The sequence below is a fragment of the Meleagris gallopavo genome, chromosome 5 (genome assembly GCF_000146605.3).
Source record: "Meleagris gallopavo isolate NT-WF06-2002-E0010 breed Aviagen turkey brand Nicholas breeding stock chromosome 5, Turkey_5.1, whole genome shotgun sequence".
Classification (NCBI taxonomy): Eukaryota; Metazoa; Chordata; class Aves; order Galliformes; family Phasianidae; genus Meleagris; species Meleagris gallopavo.
The window spans coordinates 48,635,927-48,655,838 of NC_015015.2; the positions used below are offsets into that span (position 1 = coordinate 48,635,927).

At 34.0% G+C, this 19,912-nt stretch overlaps 1 protein-coding gene across 3 annotated transcripts in view; it reads left to right on the forward strand.

The window, feature by feature from the left end:
- PPP2R5C (protein phosphatase 2 regulatory subunit B'gamma) overlaps positions 1 to 18,588 on the forward strand; it is a 73,834-nt gene extending 55,246 nt beyond the window's left edge. For 2 of the 3 annotated variants that reach the window (XM_010711921.3, XM_019615886.2), the window contains exons 6-14: positions 1,249 to 1,308; positions 2,831 to 2,939; positions 5,528 to 5,581; positions 6,286 to 6,456; positions 6,974 to 7,101; positions 8,625 to 8,726; positions 10,701 to 10,773; positions 13,029 to 13,145; positions 15,936 to 18,588. In XM_010711921.3, coding sequence (XP_010710223.1) covers positions 1,249 to 1,308; positions 2,831 to 2,939; positions 5,528 to 5,581; positions 6,286 to 6,456; positions 6,974 to 7,101; positions 8,625 to 8,726; positions 10,701 to 10,773; positions 13,029 to 13,145; positions 15,936 to 16,067 — 946 coding nt within the window. In that variant the 3' untranslated portion in view covers positions 16,068 to 18,588. The remainder of the gene's footprint in view (positions 1 to 1,248; positions 1,309 to 2,830; positions 2,940 to 5,527; positions 5,582 to 6,285; positions 6,457 to 6,973; positions 7,102 to 8,624; positions 8,727 to 10,700; positions 10,774 to 13,028; positions 13,146 to 15,935) is intronic. The other variant, XM_010711919.3, reaches the window with a different exon arrangement.
- The last annotated feature ends 1,324 nt before the right edge of the window (positions 18,589 to 19,912 follow it).

Here is a 19,912-nt window from a genome sequence, read left to right on the forward strand (position 1 = left end):
AGAATGAACAAAATGCCTCACTCATAGCTCTTAAGTATTGCAGAAATAAGTAGAAATTTTTTGCTTTCAGAGGTAAACTTATGAATATGAGTACCAGGGAGGAAGGTTATTTAAGCTTCTGTATTGAATTAGTGCATTGTGCATGACAAATTCTTAAAGAATGTGTAGAATTTTTCAAAATGTTTCCTTTTCATATACTTTTTTCCTCTAAATCTTCCTACACGATCTTAGTAAGAAGCAGAAATATCTTATCTTTGTCCTGCAATCACTGTCCAGAATTACATAAATTCTGTCCCCGTGGCATGTTGATCTTTTTTTCTAAAGTAAAATATGTATATAAATTAAGTTAGTATGTTCCTGCTTATGTTGGTGGTTTTTAAGATTTTCGTATCATTGCATTTAATTTTGCTTGAAATTGTTGTCCTAAATTATACCAAGTGGATCTTTAAGGAGAAAAGAACGTCATGTCTAACATTCTGGGTTAAAAGCAGCTGTAGTATGTAGAAGTTTTCAAATAGAAAATAATTTTCTACTAAGTGAAATTAATAACACTTTCTAGTAAGTGAAAAAAAATCATTATTTTCAAAATACCTGAAGTTGTACATGGAACTTTCTTGACAAATTTATGCTTAAGCAATTGAGAAGACCATAAGAGAGATGATTGCCTGGTAAATTACAGTGTTTTTTCAGAAGAAAATGCACGAAAATGTGATTACTTCTGTTTATTACTGAGCCTTTTGTGTGTACAGGAGTCTAATACCAAATAGCTTTTTAGCTCCATAAGTAGTAACTGTTCGAACACTTTGTGCTTGCATGTGCTGTAGAAGGTTGAGTCATGGCATTTGATTGTGCCAGATGTTCTGTTATTTTAATATTTAAAGTGTTGTTTGCTGTGTTTTGCATTATTGAAATGACACAGTATGATTGTTAAAGAAAAAAAAAAGCTGAAATGCATGCACTGTTGTTAAATGGGAGTGAAAAGAGCAAGCGTGAAGGTTGAAGGCAGCTTAATGTGCTTATGGAGTGTGCATATCTTCTGGAGAACAGGACCTTCAAGATCACAATGTGCCACTACATTTAGAAAAGTTTCTAAGACTGCTTAACTGTTTTTATGGACTCCACAAAGTTTGTTTTCTGCTGTGTGACTTAAACCTGAGAGGTCAAAACTCTGCATTGTTAGATGGTCATCTCAGTGGTAGATGTATTTCTCTGCAGCAGAAACTGAGTAAGACTTTTCATTTTTTTTAGGTTTATTTATGAAACAGAACATCACAATGGCATAGCAGAATTACTGGAAATACTGGGAAGGTAAGATGTAGATTTTGTTGAATTAAAATGTCTTGATAGTCAAAGGAGACTTTAAATATTCAGTTGGGGATTGCCAATGGTTATGAGACAAGATGAAAATAGCTTCCTAGCATGTGGAGAAATTTAACTTTGAATTTTGTATAAGAGTACAGAAACAGGGCAAAAACTTCAACTGCACTGCAGCATTTTTGGGATGTGATAATTTTTTTTTATCATTTAAGTTTCATTTTCTACATTAATATCCTTGTAATAAAGATAAGCTGCAGTAAGCTGTAATTAACATGTAATTAGTTGTAATTTGTTTAAAAATTCCTCTAACTTCACTAAATGTATAGCAGGTAAGCACGGAAAGGGTGGGTTATAAATCCTCAGAAACCTTCTGTTAATTTCCTTAAAGTAAACTTCAGTGATGTGTCTGACAGCCCTTGAATCTAAGTTGCACAACGTGAAGCTGCTAGCCTAGTCAAAGCTGGAGTTGTTATCAGTTGACTTCTCATCCAGAGATGCAAGTGTTTTAAAGTATATATATGTAAATACACCTTAAAGGCATTATTAGTTGTATTTTACAGGGTTTTTATGTAATAAGTTATAAGTTTCATGGGACTTAACTTTAGCAATTAGAAATTTGCCTGTAAAATTGTAAAAATTTTTTCTTAGATTTTTTAATCAAGTTTTTAGTAGCCAAATTAGACTTCTGTGCTGTAGCTGTTCTGTATTGATTATTATTCTGGTTTCATACAAGAGTTTCATACAAGAGGTTGACAAAGAGCTCCTTATGAAAAGGCAGAAAAGGCAGCTCTAATAACTCTTAATTTCTCAACAATATGTGTCTGTTAGAATCCTGTAACATTAGCATCAAATCTCTGCAATGACTGCCAAGGGGAGTTGTCTAAAAGTGTTTTAACAATCCATGTATGTTTTCACTTATCTGTTGTCCTGGATTGATCTCTTCAGTGTCCAGTGTCTGGTCGCTCTTTAATGCAAGGAAGATGCTGATTGCAGTATTTATTCAAAGCTTTGTTCATACTGAATAGTTCATAACAAAAGTTGGAATCTGAAATGCTGACATAGTCAGATGTCATGTAAATGCCCCGTTGATGCCATGTTGATGCCCCATCCCTGGAGGTGTTCAGGGCCAGGTTGGATGGAGCCCTGGGCAGCCTGGTCTAGTATTAAATGTGGAGTTTGGTGGCCCTGCCTGTGGCAGGAGGGTTGGAGATTCATGATCATGATTGAGGTCTCTTCCAACCCTGTGATTCTGTGAAAAGAGGAACTTAGGACCTCTGAAATACTTGGGCGAGGGATGGGCAGGTGCTGATTTGTCTGTTCTGTAAAGTTGTATTCTTTAAAGAGCTTGATAAAAATACTCTGGCACGTGTTGAATCTGTATTTTTTTTCTGCTGCATTGTGTTTTACAAGAGATCTTTACAAAAATCCTTGATATCATAGCTTTTTTTTTTATGTGCTGTGCAGTAGTGAATATTGGAATATTGTGAATAATTGCTATTTTTTTCCCTGACAGCATAATTAATGGATTTGCCTTACCATTAAAAGAAGAGCACAAAATATTCTTACTGAAGGTTTTGTTACCACTGCACAAAGTGAAATCACTCAGTGTTTACCATCCACAGGTAAGATTTGTTTGGTGGTTTTTTGTTTTTTGTTTTTAGTTTACAAGAAGTGCAGAGGTCTCCTATGATGACCACCTCCTCTTCTACTCTACCTGACTGAGATGATCTGATCTTTTATCTGTTTCCCTTACTTGACAAGCTAATCATTCTAAACCTTTGCATGACTTGCATTCCTATCAGCAAAAGGTAGGTGTAGGCATGCCCGTCTTTTATGACATGTCCTACTGAATGAAATGAGAAGGCACTTGGAATGGAACTAATATGTGAAGAACCTGAGTAAAACCACAAAAATCACATTGAAACAGTAGCAGTTATTAAGAAATGCTGGACAGTGAAGTCCAGTTGTACATGAGGGAACCTAATTTCTATATTAAATTTAAATTTACTTTAGAATAGTGAAGATTACCAGACATAGTAATCATTGTACATTCCTCAAATTTCCTAGGCAAATTCTTGTTAGCAGTCATTAAAAACAAGAAAGGAAATGACCTAATCAACTGAACTTCCATGCATGAACAAACGTTAGAAAACAGTGGCTCGATTGAACTTAAGATGTACAGCGAGTCTCTCATTTAAAATTTCTGTTTTGATGGGATTGCTGGCACTTAGAGTGAAAATGATATAATAGTTGACTATCTAGGCACAGATGCAAAGTAATCATTCTCAGAAGTGAAGTTGATAAATATTTTTAAATCTAGTCAGATCTTTGTATCTGCTTGAAATTGGTGCTCATAGTTTATTTTTTCCTATATAGAAAATCCTAAGTCTCAAAACTGTTCAGTGTATTTTTTTTACTAACTTTGCTGATGAAGTTGAAAATATTTTTAAATCAGTATGGGATGGTGTTAGGAAATAGAAAATACTTTAGAAAACAGAATTATGACTTTCAGTTTTGTTTGAAAAGAGGAACTGAGTTAAAATATGATATACAAGGCTTTTCAGCCTGTATAATACTCTAGGGAGACCTGAAGGGGGGCTGTGGGAAAGAAGAGGACAGACTTTTTAGCAGAATCTGTTGTGATAAGACATGGGGAAGTGGTTTCAAACTAAAATGGGAAATTGAGATTGGATATAAACCCAGGGTTTTTTTCAATAATAAGGGTAATAAAGCACTGAAATGGCTTGCCCAGAGATGTGGTGTGTGCCTTCTCCCAGGTGTGACATTCAGAGTCAGGCTGGATGGGGCTCCGAGTTCTTTTTTTTTTATGTGTGTGGTCCGTGTAGAGAGAGAGAGAAGGCATTTCAGGTCTTGTGAAGTGAGCAGCTTCTAGGCATGGACATTTTCAGTGAAGACACTTCAGATCTTCTTTTGTAGCTATGTCAGCTAGAAATGATTTTTTAGGTTTTCACCTGAGCCTAGATAGAGCCCACTGAGAAACAAACTTTGCTGTTCTCCCGGTGGACTTTGTGAAGATGTGCTTCATACACAGTGCTTTCTTCATATTCATTATTTCCAAGGTATCTACAAGTTTTTTTTTCTTCATAACAAAGAGCTGAAATAAAGCGATAATTTGCAGATCATTTTCATCACCAAGAATAGGTGTAAATTCCTTCTTACCATGCATCTTATTTAGAAAATATTCTAACCATTTCCCCATAGGTAAGAGAGGAGAGTTTAACTTCCCTTGTAATGCAAATGGTACAATTGTGCAGGTTATTCCTTTTCCAGCAGGAGCTGATTCAACCTTTTCAATGCTGGCTTCTGAGTGGGCATTTGCTTCAGTGAAATTCTGAAATTTATTTTAAAGTGAGCAATTATTTTTGTATAAAGGTGAGCTTCTGGGACTTTTTTACTTTAGATTGTTTCTTTAATTAAAAATAACAAAGCAAAAACTATGTATAAACAAGCAGAGCATTTGAGCAAAGATGTAATAGATGTATTAAGTATTGCGCTGCTTTGTGAAAAAGTCTGCTTTCATGTTGAATATTTCCTAGAGTGTTAATAGTATAAGTTCTTCCTAATACTGTAAATTGGATCTTCCTAGAAAGTGAAAGCAGCATGTAAGTAGTGTTTCAGGTGATAACTTAATGCAAACCTTCCATAACGTGAGGTTATTGTTATGCTTGTGTGTATCTTAGAGGATAACAGTGGGAAATATCTCCGAATTTAAAAGTGCTTTTTCTTCCTCATTATTGGTATCTTTGTACACTGGAATCACACAAATCTCCTAATACATGCTAGAAAAAATCAGGTTGATTAACCTTATATTTTTATTTTCTTATTTTCTGATAACAGTGTATCAATTGTATTTAGTGATCCACTGAGTAATAGGAGAAGAATAAATCATAATGGGGTAACTTTCGGTCAGCCATTCTTCCTTTTCTGTGAGTTCTGTCTTTCTTGAGAGATTGTATTGAAAGTTCCTTCATATTATAACTAGGAGAGAAGATGAGAATAGAGTTGAGAAGTTTGGGAAAAATGATTAGAGCATATTTACTCTTCTGTTTAAATTGTCTTCCAAATCTTTGTAAAATTACAGGAGGACTGTTGTTTTATCTGAATTCAGTAATATTCTATGGTTAAGCTGCCGATTTCAGTGTGTTCTATTTCACAAGAAGTGTTAACAAAATATTTTCTTTGATTTTAGCTGGCATACTGTGTAGTTCAGTTTTTAGAGAAGGACAGCACGCTTACAGAACCAGTAAGTTTATTTTGCTTTTATTATATATTTTGGGGATACTAACGTCCTTTTTATCAGTGAACTGTTTAAGGACACTTGGAGAACGAAGTATTGATATGTAATTATTTTTATTAGGAAGAATCAAATATATAACCATTTCACATATCAAATGGATATCTTTCTCTGCAATGTTGCAAATGATTTAATACAGTTTTCAAGGTATATCTTTTAGGAGCAAAATTCTGCTTATTTTGTTCTGGCTGACTCTCCCTGAGATGGCTGATCCAAAAGCAGTTTAGTCAGATATTTACTTGCCTGAACTGTGCTCTGTTGTGAGGCTGATAATGTGCTGGCACGCAGATTTCTGGCACACATAGCTACATACTGATGCAAGACTTTTGAGTCAGATCCTGTTCTCCTTTAGAATCAGTTACTAACTTTGGAACATAAACAAAACAGACTTTTGTCTGGCTGTGTACCTAGATGAATACTTTTAATTATCCGAAATTGTATATAGTGTTTTGCATCACTAGTCCAACACATTTAATTGCAACGTGGTGATCAGTGAATGAGTGCTTCTGCACTGAACCATATCTGATCACTGCTGTTATATGGGACAAATATTTGAGGGTGTTTTTTCTGTTCAACTATCAGACATGTTAATGAGGTGTAAGTTGGTACAAGACAAAGTAATTACAAAAATTTTGTTCATTTTGCTTCTACAGGTTGTAATGGCATTGCTGAAATACTGGCCAAAGACTCACAGTCCAAAAGAAGTCATGTTTTTAAATGAACTAGAAGAAATTTTAGATGTTATTGAACCATCTGAATTTGTAAAAGTTATGGAGCCTCTTTTCAGACAGCTAGCCAAATGTGTGTCCAGTCCACACTTTCAGGTCTGTACTTTAAAAATGCACAATGCAGTGAGGATTATTACAAAGTGAATTTGCTATTATTCACCATACTTAGCTTTAGTTGTTACAGAAAGTCTTAACATTTATGGCAAAACTGGGAGATCCAAATGTTAGTCTTACTGTCTCTTTTCAAGTGTGCAGTACTAGAGTTTATTTTTGATGATACACTTAAAGATATTATTCTTAACAGCTTAAAATTGTGGTGTTTTCAAAAGTACCTGAAACTTAGCAGTATGTAGTGCTTTCATTCCACTTCTTGAAACAGATACACTTTCTTCGAGGAGAGCATTTCTTGGACTGCTTGAATGGTTTGAATCATGTCCTTGTTGAGGAAAAAGCAGTTTTCCTCTCTCCATTAGTTCCATGAGTAGCTTCTAGTTCATGCTACAAAAATTCGAATCTCATTTACAGCTTTTCTTACCTGTCATTTGTTTTTGCCAAATATTTGCTTTTGAAGAGATTGTTTGAAGAAGTGTTCCTTTTTTCTATGTCGTCTTAGGTTGCAGAGCGCGCATTATACTACTGGAATAATGAGTATATTATGAGTTTAATTAGTGATAATGCAGCAAAGATTTTACCCATCATGTTTCCATCCCTATACCGGAATTCAAAGACACATTGGAACAAGTAAGAAACATTTGTACAAATAAAATTTTGTGCTTTTTTTGTCTAGTTTAGCCTTGAAAATAGCTCAAATCCTGTCTTTGGAAAGTTTTAAATGTGTTGAGCTCTTTATTATATGTCATTGGGGTTGCAGAGTAAAGAGAAGATTACTGTTGTCAAAATGTTAATTTTGAATATTATAAGCAATATAAGCCTATATAATTCTAAGCAAGTCTTTCTTCCATTAAACAAAAAAGTGTTTTAGTACATGTAATCCATGGCATTTTTATTAATGTGAGGAAAATTTGTTAATCTCTAATCTGGATATTTCTGAAGACTAACTGATTTTTTTTTTTATCTCTAACCTCTTTGCTCATTTGCATTTTTTCTGAATTCTAGTGGAATATGTTTTAGATTAGGTAATTTTATTTCCTTTTCTTTTCTTGTTTTTTTTTTTTCCCCTTTGTGTTTTCTGTTTTCTTTCTCCATTGACTGTTTTCACTTTTTTCCCCCACAATAACATAGTACTTACACATGAAAACAGTTCTGGTCAGCTTCTTTCTGCAGCTGTTCCATTGTAAAGGGCCTCTTTGTTTCTGCTATGGTGCAACTGCTGGAATGATGAAAGCATCCACAGTCTAGTGCTGGCCATGAACTGAGGTCTGGTTAGCCAAGCATGCATACTGAATTACCTCTAAACACAGAAAAAGAAAGGAAGATAAAGTGATGTTAGTGATTGATAATTATCACTGGATGTAAGCAGTAACAAATAATGTACTTACAAATGAAATTTTGGTTCAGTGATGCAACTGCATATAGCAAACATGGATTGTTGTCAGCTATTTTTCTGGCTTTCCAAGACCGTGCATTCATTTCGTTTTGAGCAGAAGTGGTGCTACCCAGTACAACTGCACTCTCACTTGCAACTCACTTGTGTTACAAAGTAATCACTTAACTGATTGCTTGCTGTTTGGTTTTGATGATCAGCAGATTACACACTAGAATTTGTAAAATACTGTGTAAAAATAAGTGCTTCATAAGGCAGATATTTGTCACTGTTGTTTTCTGCATCACTTTTCTAACGCTTTTCCAAAGAGTCCTGGCATCATAATTGTGTTGAACTAAGTGCTGTTGCTGTGTGGCAGTTGCCAAAATGAATGTCTTCTCTGGGCTCCTTATAATCACACTGTCAGTTGCCAGTAAGTTACTTATTTCAAAAACTGTAACACTATCTTGCATTTTCTTTAACAACTTGAGCTTGGATAAGGTCAACTAGTCATTTCAAACCTAGTCCTCTTGGTATACACAGTATTAAGTGAAGTTCGTGAAAAGTATACGTGACAAGTAGTGCTGTGGAGTAAGTAAAATGGTAACTTGTGCTAGCCCTTTGGAGGGTAAACTGAAACTTCTGTTAACTAGTGTTGTTTCCATTTGTTCTGAAATGATGTAATTTTCCAGTTATGTAGGCTATTGGCTTCTGTTCACCAGAAAAAATAGATTTCAAAGTTTAAAGTACTCTGAGTTTCAACCAGAAGTTTTACTTATAGGACAATACATGGCTTGATATACAATGCTCTGAAACTCTTCATGGAGATGAACCAAAAACTGTTCGATGACTGCACACAGCAATTTAAAGCAGAAAAACTGAAGTAAGTTTTCATGTCAGTGTCTGTCTGTTCTTGAATAATTTGTTCAGAGTGCTTTAGCTCTGAAAAACTATGTCTCTATTGGGAAGTTGTACCCACTTGATTACAGTACAACAGTCTCAAAATTCACTTGGTAAAACTTCTCATTACACATGAACTGTGAATCTTCAGAATGGGGTACTTCTGTAGTCTTTGGCCCAATACTGCAGTGTATCACCTTCTTTCTTAAAACTAGTTTTGGAATAAGACACTGCTAATCCTGGAGCCCACTGTTAATGATCTGCTGAAGAGTTTAGTTGACATCCTGTTTATTTTTTGCATGCTGTATTTACCCAATGTTATTTTCTCATGTTATCACTCAGTCCTTCCCAAAACACTTTTCCAGTATTTTTGACATTGCATTGTATGCGCACATGTGCCTGTTTTTCTAGAAATTGTCCAAGATAAAGTTGTCACTCTGTTATAATGCACTGTTTGCCAGAAGAATCCTGATGACTGTAATGTAGTCTTGCACAGGCCACTGAAAGAGAAGCTAGAATTTTTCTGCTAAATGCCCAAAAATGAAGCTAAGTTTTCTGTTCATAAATTTACTTTTCATAAACCTGCTGTTCCTCTGGATCTCAAAATTATTTAACAGATCGGAAATAGAAGTCAAATGTGTGAATCATTTGGTGCTTACTTTAGAAACTGGGAGCATGATTAAGAAGCAGGTATTAAAAATATCTGGATTTCAATTTGATTTTTAATTTCTAAGTGACCAAGAATTCCTTCAGACAATGTTTCAAATTCTGAACCTGTATTAAAACAATATTTTAGAAGTAATGTAAATTTCTAATGTAGATAATCTTACTTAAATTTTGAAGCTGCTTATTATAATTCAAGTAGAAGTTAACTTGTAGTATTGCATACATTTTCTTATATGGACAAAAAGTGAATATTTATTTTTTTTAAAAGAACAAAGACTCTGTAAATCTCTCTTCCCTTATAGCAAATGAGTAGAAGTCCTTTTATTAAATCAGAAATCAGTAGTTTCTCCTTTTTTGTTTGAGTTTGTTGTTTTCGGTTGGAGTTGTTTTGTGACATTTTATTTGAATGTGAACTAAGGCAGACAAAGGTGACATCAGAGCAAAACAAAATTCTTTACCACAATAGAGCTTAGATGGAATGGGAATTCTACCCCACTCTAAGCTTAACTTAATGAAGTGCTGCGGGCAAGTTGTGTGTAGGCTTGAATTATAATTGCTAGGTTTTAAGCCAGGATCAGGTACTCCATGTGTTGAAGCCTGCAAGTGTGTGTGTGTGTGTGTGTGTGTGTGTGTGTGTGTGTGTATATTTTTTTTTTAAGCACTGTTGATCTAAAAGCCTTTTTACAACTCTGCCACCTTTCAAAGAGTTTGTTCAAACCTATGCATGAAGCAGTTTATTAGGTTAGGGAAAACCAGTAACTTAAATTTGAAAAAAATCAGGTATACAGAAAGAAACCTTACTTCTGAAGTATCATTTCTTGTGACTCCATTGAATTATTGTGTTTTTTTATTGTTGTGTTTTTTTTTGTTTCATGTCTCTGTTTGTGTGCAATTCAAAATATCTCTGGGTTTTTTCTCTTGTTTAAGCTATTACCTACGCCACTGAGATGGCAGTAAGAATCCATATAACATAGTTCAATTTTTTTTTTCCCTTTGAGTTATAATCCTTTTAACAGTATACAATTAGCAAAGATTGGCTCATGTTAGCTGTTGCTTCATGAGAGGATTGGGTTTGTTTTTTTCTTTTTAATGCTGCTTTGGGATCATGACATTGATGCAACACAAATTGTAATGCCAACGTGCAATGGGTTCTTTGGGTGCTAAGCTGAAATGGGTGTTGCCAAGCAATTTATTCTTGCGATTTTTCTTTTAATGTTAAAGAAAATACACAAGTTGTGATACAGGATTCACCAAGTTTCTTTTGCCATTTTTGCTTTGAAATTTTTTTCAGAGAGAAGCTAAAATTGAAGGAACGGGAAGAAGCATGGGTTAAAATAGAAAATCTAGCCAAATCAAATCCCCAGGTATTTAGAAAAGATTAACATAAGATGTTCATGTTTTAATACTTTAGTTTTGTTAAATATCAGTGGGGGAAACAGGTCTGACTGATCATGGAAATAAAACAATTTCATTAATTGTATTATGAAAGATATACAATAAAAGTACTTTAAAATTTGTAACCTTTCTCTTGTGCAAGTAGTTCTTTAATAAGAAAAAAGGTTTCTGAAAAATATGATGTGAAGTACTTTTTCCTTTTCTTATAATAGGAGATTTACTGTATTGCGGTTTGAAAAGTTATTGTGCAAAATTATGGAAAAGATAGAGATGCCATAATTGGTTTCTCTTTGAAAGCTGTTTTGCATACAATATATTACAAAAGAGATCTTTCTGCAAACTGTGAGTTATGTCAGTTTTCCTCTGTGTCAAATGGATTAAACTAAAATCGTACATTCTTGTCTACTGCATTTGTTCTCATATTTGCTATGGGTTAGTCTCCTGGTGAATGTGCACATCAGATTCTTACAGAAAAGGAAATGTCCTGTCAGGTATTTGTGAGCTGACATAATTAAAATATTGATAAAGAAAATTTCCTTTAGAGTGCTTATCTTGAAATCATGGGAGAAGGCAATGATTCAGCCTGAATTGCCTGAATTTCCCCTCACCCACTCATTTCTTGGGGAATGCTGCTAATCTTTTTATTTATTCATTTTCTGAAAGATTCTTTTTCCTTATCTCAATCACACCGATTTGCTGTTGTAGGCAAAAAACAAAAACCCGTTTCTTTTACTTTTCAGCAAGTAGATTATTGCAGCAAGCAACTTACTGTACTGTGTCTGCAAGCGACTTACTGTACTGTGCCTTTGCAGCAGCTTAGCTTGAGTGGTAGAAGAGTGAACAATGATAAAAGGAAGCAGGACACTTTATGATCTCATTGGTGTTCTAAAACCAAGTATGGGGTCATATTTTTCCTAAGGAGAAGGAATTTCATAAATGTTTTTTCCTCTTACAGCATTTCTAAGGGAACAGTTACTAAACTGCTCAGATAAAAAATGTTAAAAATCAAACAGAGTATGCCTAACAATAGAAGAGTCAAATGAGTTTTAGAAAAACCTGTGCTTGAAAGAAGTGGTTGTCTTTCACTGACACAACATTCTCAAATGTCATCCAAAAGACTTGGTTCAAGAGTGCTTGATAGAGATGGTCATTTGCTGTCACAAATGGTGAACTGTGCCTGTCTAGATAAATGAATAGACACTTGGATAGTAAATTCTACAATTCTAAGTATAAAATTGCTAGCTTTCCCAATTAACTTTTTGAAATTCAGTGTACTTTCTGAAGCTGGGTAGCACAACCTGTATACCATATGTTCTGCATAGCCTGCTTGAAGAGAGGTGATAATGACAAGTGATTTAAAATATGATGGATTAATTTGAACACTGCACTGTATATAATGGATTTTAGCAATTCCCCCTTCCATCCTGAATTTATTAAACTTCCCTAATTTAATTACTAGCAGTTCTTGATGTTCAGAGCTGTTCCTGACTTTGCATAACATAGTACACTTTAAAATTTTAGATCTTGATATTACAACCCTTGCTGATTTTAGATACTAAAATATTTATGAAGACAAATAAATGAGAAAGTGTGCTTATAAATGAGTTTTTATTTAAAGACCACTTAAGCCTCACTGGAGTTAAATCAAACTTAACCTATGGATAAACTATTGAGATAACTGAACAGCAAGTTTTAGATACTACTGAGTGTTTTCACATAATCTTTTTAATCCCCAAAGCACTTGTCTGGCTGCTTTATTAAAACTTTCTGTCTTGTGTAAGTACTTAACTTTAAAGTTTTTGTCTATGGTAACTTAATATTTACAACTGTATATTTTCTTCTATAAATACAAAATTACACCAGCAATAAAAATCATTGTTTGTGTTGTCACACTGTTTGTAAATCACTAGACAGAAATCACTAGACAGTGTATTAGGAAGTCTTCAGTTGCCGGAAATTGGCAAAATATGAATATGCTTTAAAATTAAGTCTCAGATAAAGGGTAATTTTTCAATGGGACATGTATGTCAGAATGGAAATACTGAAGTTCCATTTTTCTCCATCTTTCATGTACACTTAGGAAAAAAATTATTCCTTGGTACCTGGAAGCATAAGATGTTGAAGCTAATCTCCAATAATTACAGCGTTAAGGTGCTCTAAATCACTCTTAGTATTTAGTTACTGCTATTCAGAATGATTATTTTAACACTTTGCATTTTATTAGTACCCAACGTATAGTGACACGAGCTTGCTGAACAGTCCAGTTGCAATGGAAACAGATGGGCCTTTAATTGAAGATTTGCAGATGCTGAAAAAGACAGTGAAAGAAGAGGCTTGTCAGGTAAGGTTACGTGAAGATAATAAAGTACCCTTTACAAATTGAATTAACAAATGATAAATCTGGCAGTTGCTCTTAATTCTGAATTTTTTTTGTTAATTACAGAGATAAACTTGAGCTATATTTTCATCTCTTTAACTGTTGTGTCTTGCAATAAGGAACTTCATTAGAGCTGCTGCTTTAAAGTGATAATAGAGCAGCAAGGAATATGGTGTTACATTTCTAATATCTAAGGATCTGATGAAAACCTCTTGAGATATTCTACAAAAGATTTCATTTCCTTTCAACTTAGAAATTAGCTGAGTCATGACAGAAGCAATGCTTTTGCCCTAAGCAGAATTAAAAATGTATAAATCTCTTAACTATGTAACAGTTTTATCTTTTAATAAGGAGAACTTAGAAAATAGTGAGATACTAGGGATTATATTTCTTTTATCTGTTATTCAGAATTTTGCCTAATGCCTACAGTGTTTTGACAAAACTTGTGAAGTGTCCACTATGTAAATTTTTTTGCCCACACACATAGGCTGTATTTTCCAGTTCACTGTCTTTTAATGTTCCATTACCTGCAAAAAGGCAAAGAGACTCAAGGCCATTCTAGTCTTCTGTCTTTAGCTAACTATTAGTGATCTCCAGATATTTTTTTAAATTAACTTAAGTGGAAGCAGAGTCCCGGCATTAGAACTAGAGCTTTGGAGAACTGTTTGAATTGGGAGCTAACGGAAGGTGATGGGGTGACAGGGAGCAAGCACTACAGTATCACTCAGGTATCTGGTAAAATATCAGTAGTCTGAGTACCTCTATATGCAGCACAGTTTAAGATCAGAGCAGTGATTTCAAGGTGAGTGATTGAGATCAGAGATAATTAATTTGTTTATTCTGTAAATTCTGTTAATTTGAATGAAAATATCAAAGAAGGAATTTAATTACAATAAATGTAACGTGGGCTTTACCTCCTTCATTACTTAAAATTCCATTAACTAAACGATTAAAATTATTCTGCAATACTATATTTCATCTATTCTAAGAAATACGTGATTTTTGGATTCAGTAGGTTGAAGTTAAACCTTTAAGTTATACTCTGTGATGGCTAGCTTTTAAACACACATTTCTGAAGTGGTTTGCAGTAAAAGCTAACGGAAAAGAAAAAAGTGGTAAAATTAAGTTTTGGAGTTGTTGAGAACTTTTAAGTGTTCTTTAACCATCTCCCCAGATGCATGCTTTCCTGCATTTCTCCATTAGAAAAGGGTGCAAGAAGTAAATGAAATGATTAAGAGCTCTAAACCCATTTTTCAAGGATAAAGATCCTGTCTTAACTGGGTGAATAGGACAGTTTGAAACTGGGGTTAAAAAAAACAAATACAAAACCACAAACTTAAAGAAATCTCTGAGAAGTATGAAACCTGCAAGAAGATTGATCATTGACTTGTGATAAGAAAAGGATTGAGGGGCTGGGGGGTACTGTGGACAGCAGGCGAAGTATGCAGTGGCATTTTGTGAGTGCACGCTGGAGAGAGACTTACTTATCCCCTTGCTCAAGTACCAAAGGAAACTGATGCTAAAACAAGCTAAACTGGTTTCCCAGGGAAAAAAAGTCAGCATAAGGAGTTTTTTAATCAAAAATAAAACATCAGAAGTAAGGAACAATGTAAAGATCTATACAGTGTCATTGAAAGTGAGGCTTTATGCAGAGTATTGATATTGAAGAAATGATAGAATGGCTGAAGAAAGTCTACCAGCAGCTGTTTTTCTCTCCCAGATTGTGAGCGTAGTGAATAGTCTGGTATGGTACAACTTGATCAGTGCCTTAACTTATTGAAAATGCTTGTTTAAAAAAAAAAAAAGTAAAGGCTGCTCGGTTTTATAAGGGCCATTAATTATTTTTAAGTATAGAATTCCTTTTATAAGGCTGTTCAGGGAACAAAGGTGGGGGAAAAATAAAAATTATTTTTCCCAATGAGAAGAATGAAAGAGCAGGATGTCAGATTTATCAGGAAAGAATTATAGCATTCACTACTTGTAAGGAATGTCTGAAATTACACAATTTGAGATTGCAGCTGTGTGGATTAACAGAAATTGTTAAGGAGTGAAAAATTTCACTGCAGACCTAAGTGAGCTCAGATGTATGAGAAGTGTAACAGATTGGGAAGAGGAGTTGGGGACAAGGGGATGAAAAGAATATTTGCAGAAAGGAATTACTGCCTTGTGTTCGTTCATAGACTGAGTATAATTTAAAGAAAAAGAATAAACATTGATTAACAGACAAATTGGGGTAGATTAGAAGGACAGTGGCTGCAAGAAAATACCCCTGTGTAGTTGAAAAATATATTGTCAATACTATCTGGTTTTGATACATCAGTAAAGTAATATGGGAGAATCTTATGTGTTCAGGTGTGTGAATAGTGCAAGTAAACAAGCATGGGAAAAGTTAAGATAATTTATCTTGGATCTAAAGATATACAAAATGAAAAATGGTAAGAGAGGTCAGAGTTTTACTTAAGGAGCAGTTATAACCAAGTGACTGTCACAGTAGTAATGTCACGATTGTTGGTAGCTCTAGTTTGTTAGGGTTTCTTAGTTTTTTGGGGGGTTTTGTGCAAAAAAAAAAAAAGACAAAAAAAAAAGTTTCAAGACTTAAAACTGGACAGGTGGTGGCATAAAAAGGAGATGGTAAGAAGTTCTTTCCGTATGATTTTTCAGTTTAATTCTAGAAAGTAAAGATGGATGTGCAAGGAATATTTTAATGTTCAGGAAGTAACATTTTTTGTCAAGTTTGTTCTACTTTGGTTTCAGGCACAGAAAGATCAGAAAAAAGATCGTCCTCTCGTGCGACGCAAGTCAGAACTGCCTCAGGATATCTATACCATGAAAGCCTTGGAATCACATTGCAGAGCTGATGAATTAATATCACATGATGGGCATTAAGCTATTACAGTGAAATACTATTTTGGAGGAACAGTTTTTTTGTTTTTTTTCTGGACTCAGTTCTACAGTAGAACTTAATTTTTTGTGCCATACCTATCGGTTACACACAAAGTCAAAGTTTTCTTCAACCCAGTTCTGTAGGCAATAACTTAAGAGATTATGCAGCTCAAGATTAGTAGTTCAAACAATGGTAAACTACCCAGTTCCGTATGCAAAATATTGGGTTGACAATAATCAAGTGGACACAATTTCCTGGAGGTGTTATCATAGTACCAACTAGCTGATAACATGCAATTTTTATAATCACATTTGAGAAGAGCATTCTATAAACTAATTCCATCTAAATAAATGAATGACCAATAGTTGGTACTAACGATAAATGTGCGTTTTCAAAAGTAAAATTATATCAATTTGAGTATTAAACCTTTTGTAGGATTTCTCAACTTTATAGTTGTTTCCACATTGCTATCTTGTAATATACCAGCAGTTTTGAAAGTACGTAATTATTCTTTCGTACTATAAAACATGGCTTACAAACTGGTACCTGTCATGACAATCCTTGATCATGATTCCTTTCTAAGGGTTCTGTAAATTCATTTCTTCTTTACTTAGGATAAAGATATATATATATAGATATATATATATTCCATGTCCTAATACTTTATGTATATTTAAAGCCATATTTTCCAGTCTTCAGTATATTATATGGCACCAGTATTCCAGAAATGAACTGGTAAAATAATTTTTCCTAAAAAAAAAGGTGTTTACTATGACTGGGAATAGATTGAATATAAAATTTCATTTTAACTTTTTTTTCCAAGTCAATAAAATACTCTTTCACTGTTTTCTCCCTTATCTGAGCTTTTAATACTCAGCATTTTTCTTGGGCTCTAAGAGTTCAGTATTCCATGGCAGATATTTTGTGTCATTTCAGCTGCATCAGTTTTTATCTGAAAGATGAGCATAGCCTTTCAGGAAACAAAACTTCAAAAGCTTAGGATAAAATAAAAGGAGAGAAAGAGCAGACAGTTGAATTCCATTCTGCTTCTTTTTTTGAGTCTAAGAGCTGGGGAGATAGTGACCATAACTTTATTGTGAAAATATTTTTGTTGTTGTAAAGAGCACATGTGCTGCAAATACACCTCACAAGTGAACTGAAAACGCATCTGAATTGCTGATGATCTTCAAATGCTGCTATATATTCCACAAGATTACTTGCATGTATTGAGCTTTTTGTTGTAGATGGAAAAGCACGGGAGGAAAATCTTTTTTAAAATATAGTTCTTTGTCTTCAATATTTGATTTCTCTCAGGGTGGCCAGTATTTTGACTTACTTATCTTGCTTACAAGCTGTTTGAAATGTGTTCTGCTATTCTAAATGGGTGACTAGTTTCCTTTGTCTCTGGCAGTAACATGATATAACTTAATGTATAATGTCTTGATGCATAAAGAGATAAAAATGTGGCTTCTTTAAAAATAGTTTTGTTTTATTTTTTAAGGAAGTATAATGTCTCCTGCATCCATAAAGATATTGCACAAAGCAGACATTCGTAGTAACCTTGTGCAGATGCTGTGCCTGCTGTTTGTTGGTTGCATTTTTAACATACAATTTCCAATATTTGTTGTCTATTGGAAGAAAATTGTCAGCAGTAGATATTGGCTTACAAGAACTAAATTTAAAGACCAACCCAACCTTTAAGTGGAATGTCCACTGCGTCTGAAACATTTCCTGTAAAACTTGAAAAAGATTATGCTTTACCATAAGGATAAACTCTTATTAGAACAGTTTAAAGATGCCTTCTCCTTTTGAGGGAAAAAGGGTGCTTTTTTAATTGTGTAAAGCAGTGTCTATGTATTTTGATATACCATTGTTTGAACTTCCATCTTTAGCTGGTAGGTTATCAGTTACCTTTGATTTTGGGTGTTCAGTATGTTTGTGCAAGAGGTTGCTGAAAGGAATTATGTTACCCGAGAAGGGGAAGGAAAAAAAATGTATATCAGTGTTTGATCGACTGTGTGATGCTCAATGTAGAAGAACATTTTTCACTGTCTAGATTTAATTTCTGTTCTTTATTGAAGATAAACATTCACCAAAAAGAAATAGAAATATGCTATTTCTGGAGACTTAAATTTCATATAGATTCATATTTTAAGTTTGGGGCCACTTGTCATTTAATTAGGCAATATTCCAAAATCTGTCACCACTGTTTAGCACGTTTATTATCAATAATTATATATTTATAATCCTTTACTAAACAATTCTAAAAAAACAAAAACAAAAAAACCCCAACAACAACAGAAAGGAAGAAAAATTAAAGTAGAATTTTGGTGACTGTTGTTCTTCATAAAGTTCTGTGTTTGACACCTTTCCCTGTTCTCCAAAATTACACCTGTACATCAGGAATGTCAAAAGTAATATTACAAGTGTCTTTTTAGTGTGGCTTCAGTATGGCTTCATTTTAATATTGTACATACATTGTACCTTGTTTTATGGTAATAAGTAATAAAAATGTAGACTTCATATTTTGTACAGAATCGTCCTATGTACAGAATAAAAAGTTCCTAGAAACAGCAAAAATAGGTAAGTGGCACAATTATTTTTCATTAGACAATATCTGTAACATTATGCAGTAGTAGAATGTTAAGTTCAAATGTACCCACATATTTTTTAACATTTTGTAATTCAGTTTTTTGTTCTGGCATTGTTTCTGAAGAACTTCATACACCTGCCATTTAATTTTGCTTTTATCTAATTTTAAAACAAAACAAAAAAAATGGTGTGTTATATGGACAAATAAAGAACATGTGAATTTTACTTGCTCATCATGAAAATATATCTAGCACAGGGCCTTTGGGGGTGGGGGGATGTTTAGATTATCATAATTTGAAGAATAAGCTGTGGGAATTAAATAATTTTGTAAGTTTCACAAAAAAGTGGGAGTGCTACTAATGTTGGTAGTATTAACAAAATAACAGGGAGTAATGGTTATTCTGTAGAAAAAAGCAAATAACTTTAAGAACAGTTGTCTGAACTGAAAAGAACTTGATAACATCTCCAGCCTACAAATGCAGAAGATAATCTGTTCTGTTTTCCCTTGTAACATTTATGTTGACAGGCTTCAAGTGAAGTTGCCAAAAAATTAAGGAGATTATAGTGTGGTAGATAAGTGGTCAGGTGGCAGGAATATAAGAAAAGTTCTGACTTTGAAACAAATAGATGGTTATTGGTTTATGTATTATATATATTTTATCCCCATTCAGCCAAACAGAAGACCCTAACAAAGTATATCAGTTTGGTTGACTGGTTTGGGATCTCCCTGGATTGAGATTTCTTTGAAAAGATGAGATTTGGCTTATGCTGTCTTTACCTTATGAGGTAAAACTTTGATGTAGTTAAATACTATGTATAAAAAAGTTCCCAAGGGGAAATTTACTGTACAGCTATGGAAGATAATAATACATAATTCCTTTCTCGCATAATTGAAGAGCAGCATGATTGAAGCTTCCTTTCTCTGAACCCGTTCATCCTGGGACTGCATTCACTCCTGCACAAGTGGAGGGCTGCACAGACAAAATGTGAAGCTACGTAAGCATCCAGCCTAGGGGTTTCAAGGGGAGAGCTTCCAGTGTTTTGATACAAGGGAGGAGGGAGCATTCACATATTTTTCTTCAAGCTATACTAGGCATTCTTGTGGTCCAGAAGACCGCACTAAGAGGAATCACCCTAGTGTGAAGGTCTTGCTGTACTAATGAGTATGCTTTTATAGAGTATGCTGGCTGTGGAATTAGAGATGGGGGAAACAAGTGCTTGCTTGTTTTTTTTATGTATTTTTTTTGTTTTGTTT